The 13,078-nt window shown below is 45.8% G+C and overlaps 1 protein-coding gene and 2 non-coding genes across 6 annotated transcripts; all 3 read left to right on the plus strand.

Annotated features, from left to right (window-relative positions):
• The first annotated feature begins 1,756 nt into the window (after window positions 1–1,756).
• On the plus strand, window positions 1,757–13,068 carry DDX39B (DExD-box helicase 39B). 4 transcript variants are annotated; one of them, XM_043449851.1, is made up of 11 exons: window positions 1,757–1,908; window positions 3,130–3,473; window positions 4,653–4,780; window positions 5,061–5,153; window positions 7,387–7,570; window positions 8,658–8,776; window positions 11,026–11,157; window positions 11,859–11,968; window positions 12,072–12,216; window positions 12,350–12,497; window positions 12,843–13,068. In XM_043449851.1, the coding sequence occupies exons 2-11, from the start codon at window positions 3,263–3,265 to the stop codon at window positions 12,857–12,859; spliced, it is 1,287 nt and encodes a 428-aa protein (XP_043305786.1). In that variant the 5' UTR covers window positions 1,757–1,908; window positions 3,130–3,262; the 3' UTR covers window positions 12,860–13,068. The 4 variants fall into 4 exon arrangements, with proteins under 4 accessions (XP_043305786.1, XP_043305789.1, XP_043305788.1 ...); XM_043449854.1 differs by lacking the exon at window positions 1,757–1,908 and adding an exon at window positions 2,011–2,029; XM_043449853.1 differs by lacking the exon at window positions 1,757–1,908 and adding an exon at window positions 2,093–2,622.
• Window positions 2,597–2,675, plus strand: LOC122430205. The gene has a single exon (XR_006266284.1). It is a non-coding gene; the product is annotated as a small nucleolar RNA SNORD83 (small nucleolar RNA).
• On the plus strand, window positions 7,629–7,705 carry LOC122430206. Its single transcript, XR_006266285.1, has one exon. It is a non-coding gene; the product is annotated as a small nucleolar RNA SNORD83 (small nucleolar RNA).
• Window positions 13,069–13,078: the final 10 nt, after the last annotated feature.

Raw genomic sequence — 13,078 nt, forward strand, 5'->3', positions numbered from 1 at the left:
CCTGAGGACTATAGATGGTAACTAGAGAGAAAATCTGAAGGGTAGTAACACTGCTTTGGCATTGCTTTGTACTGCCATTACTTCTTAAAGTAAAGGTAGTAACATTACTTTGGCCACCTGATGCGGAGAGCTGACTCATTTGAAAAGACCCTGATGCTGGGAAAGATTGAGAGCAGGAGGAAAAGGGGACGACAGAGGATGAGACGGTTGGATGGCATCACCGACACAATGGACATGGGTTTGGGTGGACTCCAGGAGTTGGTGATGGAGAGGAGGCCTGGCGTGCTGCGGTTCATGGGGGTTGCAGAGTCGGACACGACTGACTGACTGAACTGAACTGAAAATTGCTTTGTTTTCCTTCATAGTGTTTATCCGTACTTGACATGTCTCCCCTGTTAAGTGAACTCCGTGATGATAGGGCTGTTCGTTGCTATGTACCCAGATCTTAGGATAGCACTTGACGCAGGACTGGCAGTTGATAAATGCTATTGAAAAAAAGATATTGTGTGTTGGAAAAACTGCCCTTCTGTAACATCTACCTTGAATCACTGTTATTTCTTTTGGCCACAGAAAACGAGCCTTGAACCAATGAGGTTATCTGTAGTGTATTTACTAAGCACTCTTTAATCAGGGAGATGGGATACAGTAGAGAATAAAGAGGTGTCTACGTTCTGGCTCTGTCACCTTGTTAGCTGTATTACTTTGGACATGTTGATTTATTTCTTTTAATCTCTTTGCTTGATATAGAATGAGAATAATGGTACACCTTGGTGTTAAATGATTGTGATAATAGGTAAACGTTTGTCATCAGTTTTGTTAAGTCACATCTGACTTCTGTAGCATATAAAAGCGAGGCGAGAGATATCAAATGTTTCATTCAGGAAGAATATCCAGGATGAACCAAGGGAGGGGTTATTGGGTAAAGGGTTAAGCTCATTTTGGTTGAAATAACAACACCTATAAAATATTATATAACACTCAGGTTTCCCTGGTGGCTCAGTAGGTAAAGAATCAGCCTGCAATGCAGGAGACCTGAGTTCAACCCCAGGGTGGAGAAGATCCCCTGGAAGAGGGCATGGCAATCCACTCCAGTAGTCTTGCCTGGAGAATCCCATCGACAGAGAAGCCTGGTGGGCTACAGTCCATGTCGTCGCAAGAGTCTGACACGACTTAGCGACTAACCCAACAGCATGTAACCCTCATAACCTAGTATTTATCGTTAACCCTTGGGGCAGAATCTAGACCCCCAGTCCTGCACTCAGTGGCTTCAGAACACCTTCCTGACTTACAGCCCAAGCCCACGGCCCTTAGGACATCAGATACATCAGCCAACTATTACTTTGGGTAAATGCCGCCCACCGGCTCCAAGACTGGGGAAAAGGTAGGGGGTAGGATCCGTCAGAACTACTCACTACCCACACCTGGCGCTGGCCGTTCCCTAACTCCAGGGCCAGCGCCCCCAGGTCACCTTGACAACCGGGCCAAGGACCCCGTGGGAACTCGAAGTCCCGCCACCTTGGGTCCTCCTGCGCCCGCGGAGGGGTGCCTAGAGAGAAGACCTGAGTGGCAAGAATCTAAATGAAGAGAGAGGCGCGGCAAAGAACTGGACAAGCGGAAAAAATATAACAATGGGAAGGATTATAGTTTCCTTGATGTGTTTCTGGTAGTAGCGAAGGAGTAAGAAGTGGCTTAAAAAATTTTTTTTTCACGCAGGCATTTTCTAAAGGCAACCCTGGAGCGCGCAGAACTACACAACTGTGGAAGGCCCGGCTTCCGGTTCTTTGCGCCTGCGCGTTCGCATCAACGAAGGCGGGAGGCCGGGGTGGAGGGAAAACCGGGAACCGGAAGTGAAGGCAGATTCCCTTCTTCGTCGCTGTTGCTGCCGCCATACGTCTTTGCCTTGCTCAGGTAAGCTTTGGCCTTCGGCACCATCCGCCTCCATCTGCGTTTCTCTGAGGCCATCCTGCCGCACGAGCTCCTGATAGCCTTTGTACAGGCCATGGTCTGATTGCTGGAGTCTGATTGGGTCGTTAGTTCCATCGCTTGCATCTTTTTCGAGATGAAGAAACTTTGCGGGGGGAGGGAGGGAGGGAAGCTAGGGGGGCCCAATCCAAGATGGTGGCCCCGGCGCCATTGTGTTTTCTTTGCTTCTCGCTCCTTCGGTGGGCCCCTCGATTCCTCGAGGCCCCAGTGACATTGAGAGGCGGCGCTAGGCGTCCTCTGGTCCTGGGTATTTGCGGAGGGCGGGGTCTTCTCACTTTCCCGCTTATTTCTGGGTCCTGGGTCCGCGGCGGGAATACGAAGAGGAGCCGGCTTCTAGGCCTACCTGGACATTTCTCACCTCGATTTGCCCACCGTTATTTGGACCATTTCCTAAATGTTTACGGGTGGTGTCATTGTGTGTTTTTCGGAAACGAGTCATACCTGAGGAGTAACGCAATGGTGATGTGACTGATGGAGGAGTGGGTTTTTTCTCCTGGCCGAGCCATTCTCTAGCCCCCACCCTCCTCCGCCACCATCACCAAAGGATTTTTTACGCGCAAGTATGAAGTGTCTGAGGAGTGGGAGACTGGAGTGTTGGGAGAGATGGATGGCAGCCACATGATGTTTCCATTTTGAAAAGTGAGCGCTTTGCGCAATGACGACCGTAAATCTATCACCCTTGACTGATGGCTGCTGTCCACACCTTGAGATTATAGGGAAAGCACAAGGTCTTTAATTGAGAATTTTTCATTTTGTCACTTAACATTCTCCAGTCTTGTAAGTTGTTAGTAGTAGTCTGTTTTTTATGTGTTTTTAATTTTTTTTTCCTTACTGCTGTCCCGGAGCAGGAATTTAGAAGCTGGCCTTGCCTTTCTAGCTTTCTGGTTTCCCCTTCTCCAATCCTCTTTTTGGGAACCTATGTCCTAATCACCACCCCTGGGGAACACATTTTTCCCATTCCGTGTGTTATGTTTGCCTTTTGTTTCTTTGTCTTGTGTTTTTTTGTTACTTTTTTTTTTCTTTGTTACTTTTGTTTCCAGGTACATGTGTCATAGTTTAGGGAAAGAAGAGTGTGGGGATGGACAGGGTAGATGGTGAAGGCTCTGCTCATGACTGATGTCTCCTCCCTGTTTTCTTCCCCCCCAGCTCTTCTGTCAGAAACTAGTGTGTTTCTTTTCCTCTTCTGTTCCTCAAGCCCACCGCCCCCCGCTCCTCTTGTCTTCCTTTATTCTGCGTTAACCCATCTGGAGACCCTTCCCCTTCGCCTGCCGGCTCAGTTATGGCGGAGAACGATGTGGACAATGAGCTCTTGGATTATGAAGATGATGAGGTGGAGACCGCAGCTGGGGGAGATGGGGCTGAGGCCCCTGCCAAGAAGGATGTCAAGGGCTCCTATGTCTCCATCCACAGCTCTGGCTTTCGTGACTTCCTGCTCAAGCCAGAGTTGCTCCGGGCCATTGTTGACTGTGGCTTTGAGCATCCTTCAGAAGGTAAATTTCCTGTTGGGCATAGAGTACTCATAGGTGCTTTAAGGATACAAGAAAATAGATAATAGCTATGGTCCCTTACAGATTTATATATTGAATAGATCAGGAAATAAGTACCAGAACCTATTTCAGCAGTAGAAGATGTTGATATAGGTTAGTCTTTATTCATGATAGTATGTAAGTGCTAGTGATTTCAAAACAACTTGAGAGTGTCTCTTCTCCTTGTCTGCTTGTTCTAAATTTTGTCTTTTAATTTAAAATTTCCAAAGAGGAGCTGGTTGGACCCTTGGACCAAGTCAACTCTGGTCTCTGCAAACCTTTATGGCTGGTCTAAAGATAGGCTTTTGGGTCAAGTACCAAGTTCTTCCCTGGTGGCTCAGACGGTAAAGCGTCTGCCTGCTATTTGGGAGACCTGGGTTCAATCCCTGAATCGGGAAAATCCCCTGGAGAAGGAAATGGCAACCCACTCCAGTACTCTTGCCTGCACAATCCTGCTGACGGAGGAGCTTGGCAGTCTACAGTCCATGGGGTCACAAAGAGTTGGACATGACTGAGCAACTTCACTTTCACCAAGTTCTTCATTTTGCCCAAGGTTGCAGAGTTGTGTCATCCAAAGCATGACAGTCTGAATAGGAGAAGTAGCCTGTGACAGGCACTCAAAAGTCATTGGATTGTTACAGATTAAGGAACATTGGGACAGAGGAGCACCTAAGATGACCAATTGGTTGATACAGGACTTTGGGCCCTGGAGTTAGAAGAGGCTAATACTAGAAGGAACTGGGAAGGTCTTGATTTGGGAATCACTTTGATCGAGGGACTTCCCTGGTGGCTCAGTCGGTAAAACGTCTGCCTACAGTTCGGGAGACCTGGGTTTGATCCCTCGGTCAGGAAGATCCTCTGGAGAAGGAAATGGCAACCCACTCCAGTACTCTTGCCTGGAAAATCCCGAGGACGGAGGAGCGTGGTAGGCTACAGTCCATGGGGTTGCAGAGAGTCAGACACGACTGAGCAACTTCACTTTCACTTTCACTTTGATGGAGCAGAGAGAAAGGGGTATGGAAATTGACAAGAATTAAGAATTGAGTGGTGAGAAATGGGTTTGGCCTGGTGCAAAAATGTGGTGGAGTTCTCTGGATATTGGAGTCTAATTAGTCTAATTTATCTTTTCTTCCTTACTTCTAGTCCAGCATGAGTGCATCCCTCAGGCCATCCTGGGAATGGATGTCCTATGCCAGGCCAAGTCAGGCATGGGAAAGACAGCGGTGTTTGTGCTGGCTACACTGCAACAGTTGGAGCCAGTTACTGGACAGGTACACTTGGGGAGAGTGCTGGGCAAGGCATCTTGGCTAGTAGTGTTCAGGAAGGGTGTTGTCTCAGCTACATGATGCTTTCAGAGCTGTGAGTTCTTAATGCTAAGATGACCTTTATCATTTTTGACTGAGAGCCCTGGGGAATATTCTGTAGTAATCATGGGGTTAATGATTTAGATCCGGAATTGTAGCCACTTGTGATCTGCTGGGTATGCTTTTGTGACATCCCTGGTGAAGGGGTATACTGTCTGTGTCTCCATCTACTGTCCCCCCACCCCAGGTGTCTGTACTGGTGATGTGTCACACTCGGGAGTTGGCTTTTCAGATCAGCAAGGAGTATGAGCGCTTCTCCAAATACATGCCCAGCGTCAAGGTAAGCCAGGGTAAGAGACTTGGGGGAATGAGGGTGTGGGGAGTTGGAGGCATTGGGGACTTGCTAGATCAGTAGTCTTCACGTCACACAGGTATTAAATACCTGTACACAAATAAACGTGTAGGACATAGTAAGTTCCTGCAACTTAGGTGTGTAAGAGATTTACGTTTGGATGTGAATTATACTTTTAGAGGTGCCTGCTATATTCTGATTAAGGAGAAACTTGTTTTGCTTTTTTAAAAAAATTATTTATTTTACTTTACAACATTGTATTGGTTTTGCCAACCATTGACTTGAATCTGTCATGGCTGTACACGTGTTCCCCATCCTGAACCCCCCTCCCACCTCCCTCCCCATTGTTTTGCTTTTTAATCCATTGTATTGGTGTGTGTATACACTGTGTCAGTGTGTATCTACACTGTGTCAGTATGGGTGTGCATTGTGTAGCTGTGATATTCAGGGTGTGGTTCCCAGACCTGTGGTTTCAGTGTCACTTGGGAGTGGTTGGAAATGTAGATAACATGGGTTCCACCCCAGACCTATCCAGTATGAACATGCATTCTAACAAGATTCTCAGGTAATTGGAGTTTGAGAAGCATATGTATGTGCTTAATGTATATAATTTTTTATTCTCTTTGGGTGAAAAAATATAGTTTTGTTCAGATTAACAATTTCCTCCTTAATTATTATATTTAGAACTAGGAATATTTGAGTAGTAGCCCTAAATTAAAAGTAATTTGTTTAAAATAGTAGTACTTGGGCTTGGTAAAATGGTAGTTAATCCAAAAGATCTTATGATGAATTTGTGTTCTCCTGTCTAATCATACTTCACAGAGTACCACTTGTTAACTTTTTTTTACTTCTGATGTTTTGTGAAACCAAGTATTAGGCACTATTTTCTCAATTTGTCTTAAAAGCCATTTTGACCTTTCATGTAAGACTGTTTAGCTTGTCTACACTGTTCTTTTTCCCAGAACTTGGGGAAGCTATTTAATTTTCTAAATATAGTCAAAGCTCCATGTGTATGTGTCAAGCATATTTGTGTTCTTACATTGTCAGTTTTGTTAGCATTTACTTTCTGTCGTTTTAGCAAGTAGTCTTGTTTATAGGTTGAAAACAAAACAGTTTCCATTGTTATGACTATGAAAACATTTGTTGTGCTCAGTAGAAAGCTAGGATGTAGTTCCACCGCTGTAGGTCTAATTCATCACCTTGTGGACTCAAAAGAGGATGTTTTTGGTGTCAAGATCAAATATAAATTTGATGAGAGAGTCTTTTTGTCCTTTTGCTCAATATTATGCTTCAGTGATTTGATAAAAGAGATTGGGCTAGTTCTGCAGAATGTCCTACCTCTGGATTTGTCTGGTTACTCTCCTGTCTGTGGTGGTGTTTTAACTTGTTTTTTACTCCCAGTGTTTCCTGTAAACTGAATTTTTTTTTTTTTTCTTTTTTCTTTCTGCTGTGCCACCTAGCGTGTGGGATCTGAGTTCCCCCACTAGGGGTCAAACCCATGCCCCCTGCATTGAAAGTGCAATAACCACTAGACCGCCAGGGAAGTCCCTAAACTGAAAGTTATGTTTGAAAGCTTAACTGATTCAAGTTAAAGATTTTTGGCAAGAGTTTTTCATAGATGATGCTGTGTATCTCCTGTTTTGTTGCAAACCACTTGTCCCACAATTAATGGTTTTAGATTTACCCTAGACTTAGGGCTATGACGGTCTGATCCCTTGATTGGTCTCCCCCTTTTGAAACTAAAAAAGCAGTTTCTGATGCTGTATTAAAGGCTCAACAGCTATTTCCCTAGTGGTTTTAAAGTGGAGTAACATGTGTAGCCTAAATAGGATTTATTCAAAGGAATTAAAAAATCTAGGGTCAGTTAGGAACACTTGATACCCGTGAGCATTTTTTTGGTACTTGACACTGTTAATTTCTTGCCATCCTCATTTTTACAGTGAAGCCTGGCTTTGGAGTGGAGAAGGAAAATTGTTAGATTAAGTCAGAACTAAATACTAGTCCTCAGAGCCATGATCAGCCATGTACTTTAGAACAGGTCACTTTAGTTTCTTAGATTCAATGTTTGGGGGATACGATACTTTCAGATTAGGTGATCTCATGTTCCATTTAGCTCTGAAATGTTCTGAGGATTGGTTTAGAGCAAATTGAAAGGATGTGAACCTTGGGAAGGTTGACCCGACCTTTCCTTGTGAAATATTGTTCTCTTCTGGGTTGGCAGGTCGCAGTGTTTTTTGGTGGTCTGTCTATCAAGAAGGATGAAGAGGTGCTGAAGAAGAACTGCCCGCATATCGTCGTGGGGACCCCTGGCCGCATCCTAGCCCTGGCTCGAAATAAGAGCCTCAACCTCAAACACATAAAACACTTTATCTTGGATGAATGCGATAAGATGCTTGAACAACTCGGTGAGTTGTCCCAGTCAGGCTGGGGCTGGTCTAGTGATCTGGGAAGTTGCCTTTTGGAGCCAAATGATGCTTATTTGATACTGGAGCACTTTAGTGCCAGGACGACTCTTAATCTATCACCCATGACTGATGGCTCTGGCTTCCCTGGTCAGTCTCTGTTAGGCTTGTTAACCTTCCTTGGTGATCAAGGAGAAGGGTATCGTGTTCTTCCTTTTTGTGTTAGATGTTTATCTTTGAGAGGAGGGACTTAGCTGATCTTGGATGTTAGTCACACCACCATTGTGTCCTTTATAAATCTCTATAGTGGGTGTCATAGGGAAGAAAATGGAGCTGGAAAAGGAGACAGTCTGCTTGTTTGGCATCCTCAACTCAGCGTGTATCATCAGATTTATAGCTGAATAAATGTTTGACTTAAGTTCTGGAATGAATGTGGAGAGTGTGTGTGGGAGTCTGTGTGGTGTGGTGTTCCAGTGTGCCAAGTGCTGTGAAGAAAGGAAGATGTTTTATGAGAACTCAAATTCGGTGAATGAGACTAGGGACGGACATATACCCAGGGATAAGTCATTCCAAATGATCTTTGGCTATTCTAGATGGCGAGCTATAAAGTGGGCTCCAAGTAGAGATGTCATATTTGCCTGACTGGATAGGACAGTGTGATCCAGAGGAAGCGTGGAATGGACTCTGACAGCTGGAATGTAATAGGTGCGCGATATTGGTAGACAGTTGGAGCTTGGGGAGAGAGAAGTAGGGAGAAGGGCTTTGTAAGGACTTAATCTTTGTGAGCCTCTGCAGTGGGCTTTATCCCCATTTTCTAGTTGTGGGCTTTGGGGTTTCATTTAATTTCTTGTGTGGTTAAAATACACGGCTGGAACCTGGTCCATAGTCACTGTTCTTCCCGCTGTGTTATAACCTTGGACATGATTACATGGCGGTTGGAGATAATAGAGTAGAGAGAGACCCGAGGCAAATCTTAACCCTGACCCGCAACTCTCGGCTCACCCATTTCCAGCAGTCCTTACCTGTCTCTGATCTTCATTTATGATATATGTTTCTTTATTACTATAATTTTTTTTTCTTTCTCCTGTAGACATGCGTCGGGATGTCCAGGAAATTTTTCGCATGACCCCCCATGAGAAGCAGGTCATGATGTTCAGTGCTACCTTGAGCAAAGAGATTCGTCCAGTCTGCCGCAAGTTCATGCAAGACGTAAATACCCTTCTACCTTCTCTCCCTCCACTCCCCGCCCGCTGCCTTCTCCCCCTCCGCGCCCTCTTCCTCCAGACTCCCTTGTCCTTCAAGCGCCAAGAAGGGGGCACGTGCCCATTTGAAAGTGATGACTCCTTGAAGAGACACACAGAGGCAGAGACAGTTAGTGTTAGGGTCTGCGCGGCGCCAGGGAAACTCCGGAAGACTTGGTCGGGTTAATGTGAGAGCGGGTAGTGTTCGACTTTTTTTTTTTTCATCACAGCATTTTTGAACCTCTTCTCCCTTTTGGGGGAGGGCAGGATTTTCTGCCCTACCACCCACCCATCGTCTTCTACATACCCCCTACAGCCACGCACCCTCAAGGTGGCATCGAGCATACAGCTGGAGCCTTCTGCTCCCCAAACTCACAACCTCCCGGTGGCAGGAGAGCAAGAGAGGGACAGACAGATGGCAGGGCATGTCCAAAAGAAGAGCAAACAGCACACATGAATCTGCTCCCTCCCCACCTCCAGGGGTGGGGGCCTTTGGCACCTCAATCCCCGAGTCCATACTCCTTCCTACCCGTACCTCCTCGCACCCGTCGGAACCTCGGTTGATGTGAGCTGGCAGCAGAGAAGCACCGTGGCGCGGCGGGGGAATGCGGACGCACCCGGCGGTGGATGGCGGCAGCGGAGGCCGCGGGGAACCTGACCAGGAAGCTGAGGACCAAACCAGCCTCTTTTTCCGTTCCCGGTTTTTTTCCTGAACCCAAGGCGTGCCGTGCTCCCTGTTTCTTTCCATTTGTGTTGGTGGGGAGGGGTGTTTTGAGTGGGGTGGTAGATTTTTTTTTTCTTCTTTTTAACTCTCTTAATATTCAGAGGGATATGGAAAAAGTAAAGTGAGGAGCTCCACTTGGGTGTAACCAGGTGGTAGGGTCTGGGCTAGGCAGGCCTTTGTGTAAGCAGTGGAGTGTGTTCTTTCCCTCCCTCCCTGCTGTGCTCCTTCCCGTGGGACCATAACTCTTACTTTAGCTATATTTGGGATTCAATTTAGATAGGAAGGAAGCCATGGAACTTCTCTTTGGAAATTCTTCCTTTGCTAATCTGCATTCTGAAGTTCGGCTTCTGGTTTTCTCCTATAACACACTTATCCTTTTCCCAAATCTTGTACCCTGGGGTTTTACGTTAACCATGGCTTCATGGTGGCTCAGATGATAAAGAATCCACCTGCAATGCGGGAGACCTGGGTTGGGAAGATTCCCCTGGAGAAGGGAAAAATTACCCACTCCAGTATTCTTGCCTAGAGAATCCCCATGGACAGAGGAGCTTAGTGGACTTCAGCCCATGGTGTTACAAAGAGTCGGACACAACTGAACGACTAAGCACAGCACACAAAGGGAAATTGGGTTTTAGAGTTGACTCTTGTGCCAGTTACCACTTTTTTTTTTTTGGTAAATGCTATCTACCTTCCCTTCAAGGGTTGTGTGTGTGTGTGTGTTTTGTTTTTAAAGATGACTGAGTAACTCTGCTGCTCTGAATTTGCTTCTTAGCACCACTCATTGTACCTTCCTCATAACACTGTAGATGGTTTGATTTTTCGTTCAGAGACCAGTCTCATCTAAAACTATTTCCTTGTGGTCTGAGGGCAAGTTGCTACTCATCTTGAGTAATCTTTGCCTCTCTTTTCATGACATTTTGACCTTAAGTCCATTGAAGCATTCTGATCTTCCACCTTCCTAATGGAGATATGGGAAGACATTTACCTTCCTTATGGAGATATGATTCTCCTAGTTGAGAGAATATTCGAATGGAGCTCTCCCCTCCTCTCCCCCATATTAAACCAGCTCGGATGGAATTATTCTGACCTCGAGTCACTGTTGCCATGATTTCCCAGGTGTTTGCATCATGTTCTCGCTTTGAGAACCATTTCCCTTTGTTTCTTTCCTCCACCACCTCTGTTTGAGGTAATGGCATCTCGCCATTGGATGGTTGGACTCTGCCCTTTCCTCCCTGCAGAGTTCTTTCCCATAACAATTTTCAGTTGGGAAATTTTAAAACTCAACTGATAGGAAGGAAATCAAATCTAATGTACAAAAGACCACATTAAAATGTGGGTATTTTTGGGGGTGGGGCTGGGTTTTCAATCTTCTCTCTTCTCCCCATCCCCCCATGGGGTGTATTGGAGATCAACTTCCTCCACCCCCCCAGGTTTAACCCCCCCACTCTGCCCTCCTCCCGTTCCCCACCCCTTCCCTTCCCCCTCCCCCCCAGCCAATGGAGATCTTCGTGGATGATGAGACGAAGCTGACGCTGCATGGATTGCAGCAGTACTACGTGAAACTGAAGGACAACGAGAAGAACCGGAAGCTCTTTGACCTTCTGGATGTCCTTGAATTCAACCAGGTCAGTTGTCCAAGGTCCAATAGGGAGAATGAGTACATCTCCAATTGTTGGCAGAAACCTTTTTGAGGAAGCCATGTATGCCATGTGAAAGAGAATGGTGGAAAAATTATTTTAAATGAAAGAAAGACTTAAGGACTGAGCGTGAGCATGATGGGAACTGCTTTTCTGTTCCATGCCTGACACAGAAAGTAAATTATAAAATCCTTGAGTCTTAATAAAGTTGGTGAGAGTCCCACAATAATTAGACATGTTAGGTTCTTAAATTTGTGTTTTGCACTGCTCACCTAGGGAGAAGTGTTTCATCACTTTACCTGTTATATGATTTGCCTGCACTAAAAATCATTTTCTATAAGCTCTTACTGTGTTTGATGTTTTGGTGAGTTGGGAATATTGGTCATATCTTTCCAGACTTCAGTTCAGATTTTTACTGTTCTCATGTGGTGGCTTCATTCTTGTCTCCTAATGTATCTGGTAGTTTTGGTTACTGTTTTCCATATCCTCTGCAGCATGTTTGTCTGCTCAGGAAAAGTCAGAGCCAAGGGGGAAAGACTTAGTATTTAGAGCAGAAGAGGAAGTATGTGATGGGGACTAAAGATTTCTTTTAGAAGAGTGTAATTACTGAGAACTCCTGCACGTAATCTTTCTCGCACCCACATGGACGCACATCCCTCCAATCTCATACACACCACGCACGCACACAGGTGGTGATATTTGTGAAGTCTGTGCAGCGTTGCATTGCCCTGGCTCAGCTCCTGGTGGAGCAGAACTTCCCAGCCATTGCCATCCACCGCGGGATGCCCCAGGAGGAGAGGTGAGTCAGAGATGGGCAAGATGTTTTGTGTCCTTGCGAGCAAAAGGTACCCTTGAGAGAAGAGAATCTCAACACTTTTTTTTTGCTTTCCTTTCTCATAAAGGCTTTCTCGGTATCAGCAGTTTAAAGATTTTCAACGACGGATTCTCGTGGCTACCAACCTGTTTGGCCGAGGCATGGACATCGAGCGGGTGAACATCGCCTTTAACTACGACATGCCTGAGGATTCAGACACCTACCTGCATCGGGTAAGCCCCACACCTGGAAGATATCCCAGTGTCCTTTCCCACCCCTTCAGTTTCTTTATCTTGCATTTCATCCCTCCTTTTGTGTGTCTTCCTTCTGTGGGGCCTGCCCGTCCTATCACGTGTCTCCTTCCAGGTGGCCAGAGCAGGCCGGTTTGGCACCAAGGGCTTGGCTATCACATTTGTGTCAGATGAGAATGATGCCAAGATCCTCAATGATGTGCAGGATCGCTTTGAAGTCAATATAAGTGAGCTGCCTGATGAGATAGACATCTCCTCCTACAGTGAGTAATGATCTCATGAAGCTGCTTCCCCCAGTCCTTTAGATGCTCTTCGTTGCTTAGTGGGTTTTTTCTTAAAACCCCTGGTGCATGGTGGCCACTTGACAAGTTCATCATCCATATTTCTGCTGCCCTCACCTTGATGCTCTGTTGGGATGTTTAGTTGACCTGTGTATGGGGGTCTTTTTTCATCAAATTATTTCTCTTTCTGTACCCCCAGACCTATACTCTGACCCACACACCACACAAACATCTGGATGTGTTGGGAGAGGGTTGTTTGTGCCTACTTTGATTTTTTTAAAATACTTTTTCCCACGTTCTAGTCTAACTGCTGTATTTTCTCTTCAGTTGAACAGACACGGTAGAGGACTCACCCACCCATTCTGGAATGTGACAGTTCCTCTTCAGGAGACCGTACCAGGCGTGGGGGTGAAGGAGACACTACTGCTACCAACCCCGGACAGCCCCAGTCCCCCACCCCATGACTTCCCTCTGGCATCACCACCACTCCTAAAGCCCATTTCCCCGATTTGGCGGAATTTTTTTTTTTTTTTTAACAAAACTAAAAAACTCATGTGTCTGTG

Source organism: Cervus canadensis, chromosome 28 (genome assembly GCF_019320065.1).
Source record: "Cervus canadensis isolate Bull #8, Minnesota chromosome 28, ASM1932006v1, whole genome shotgun sequence".
Classification (NCBI taxonomy): domain Eukaryota; kingdom Metazoa; phylum Chordata; class Mammalia; order Artiodactyla; family Cervidae; genus Cervus; species Cervus canadensis.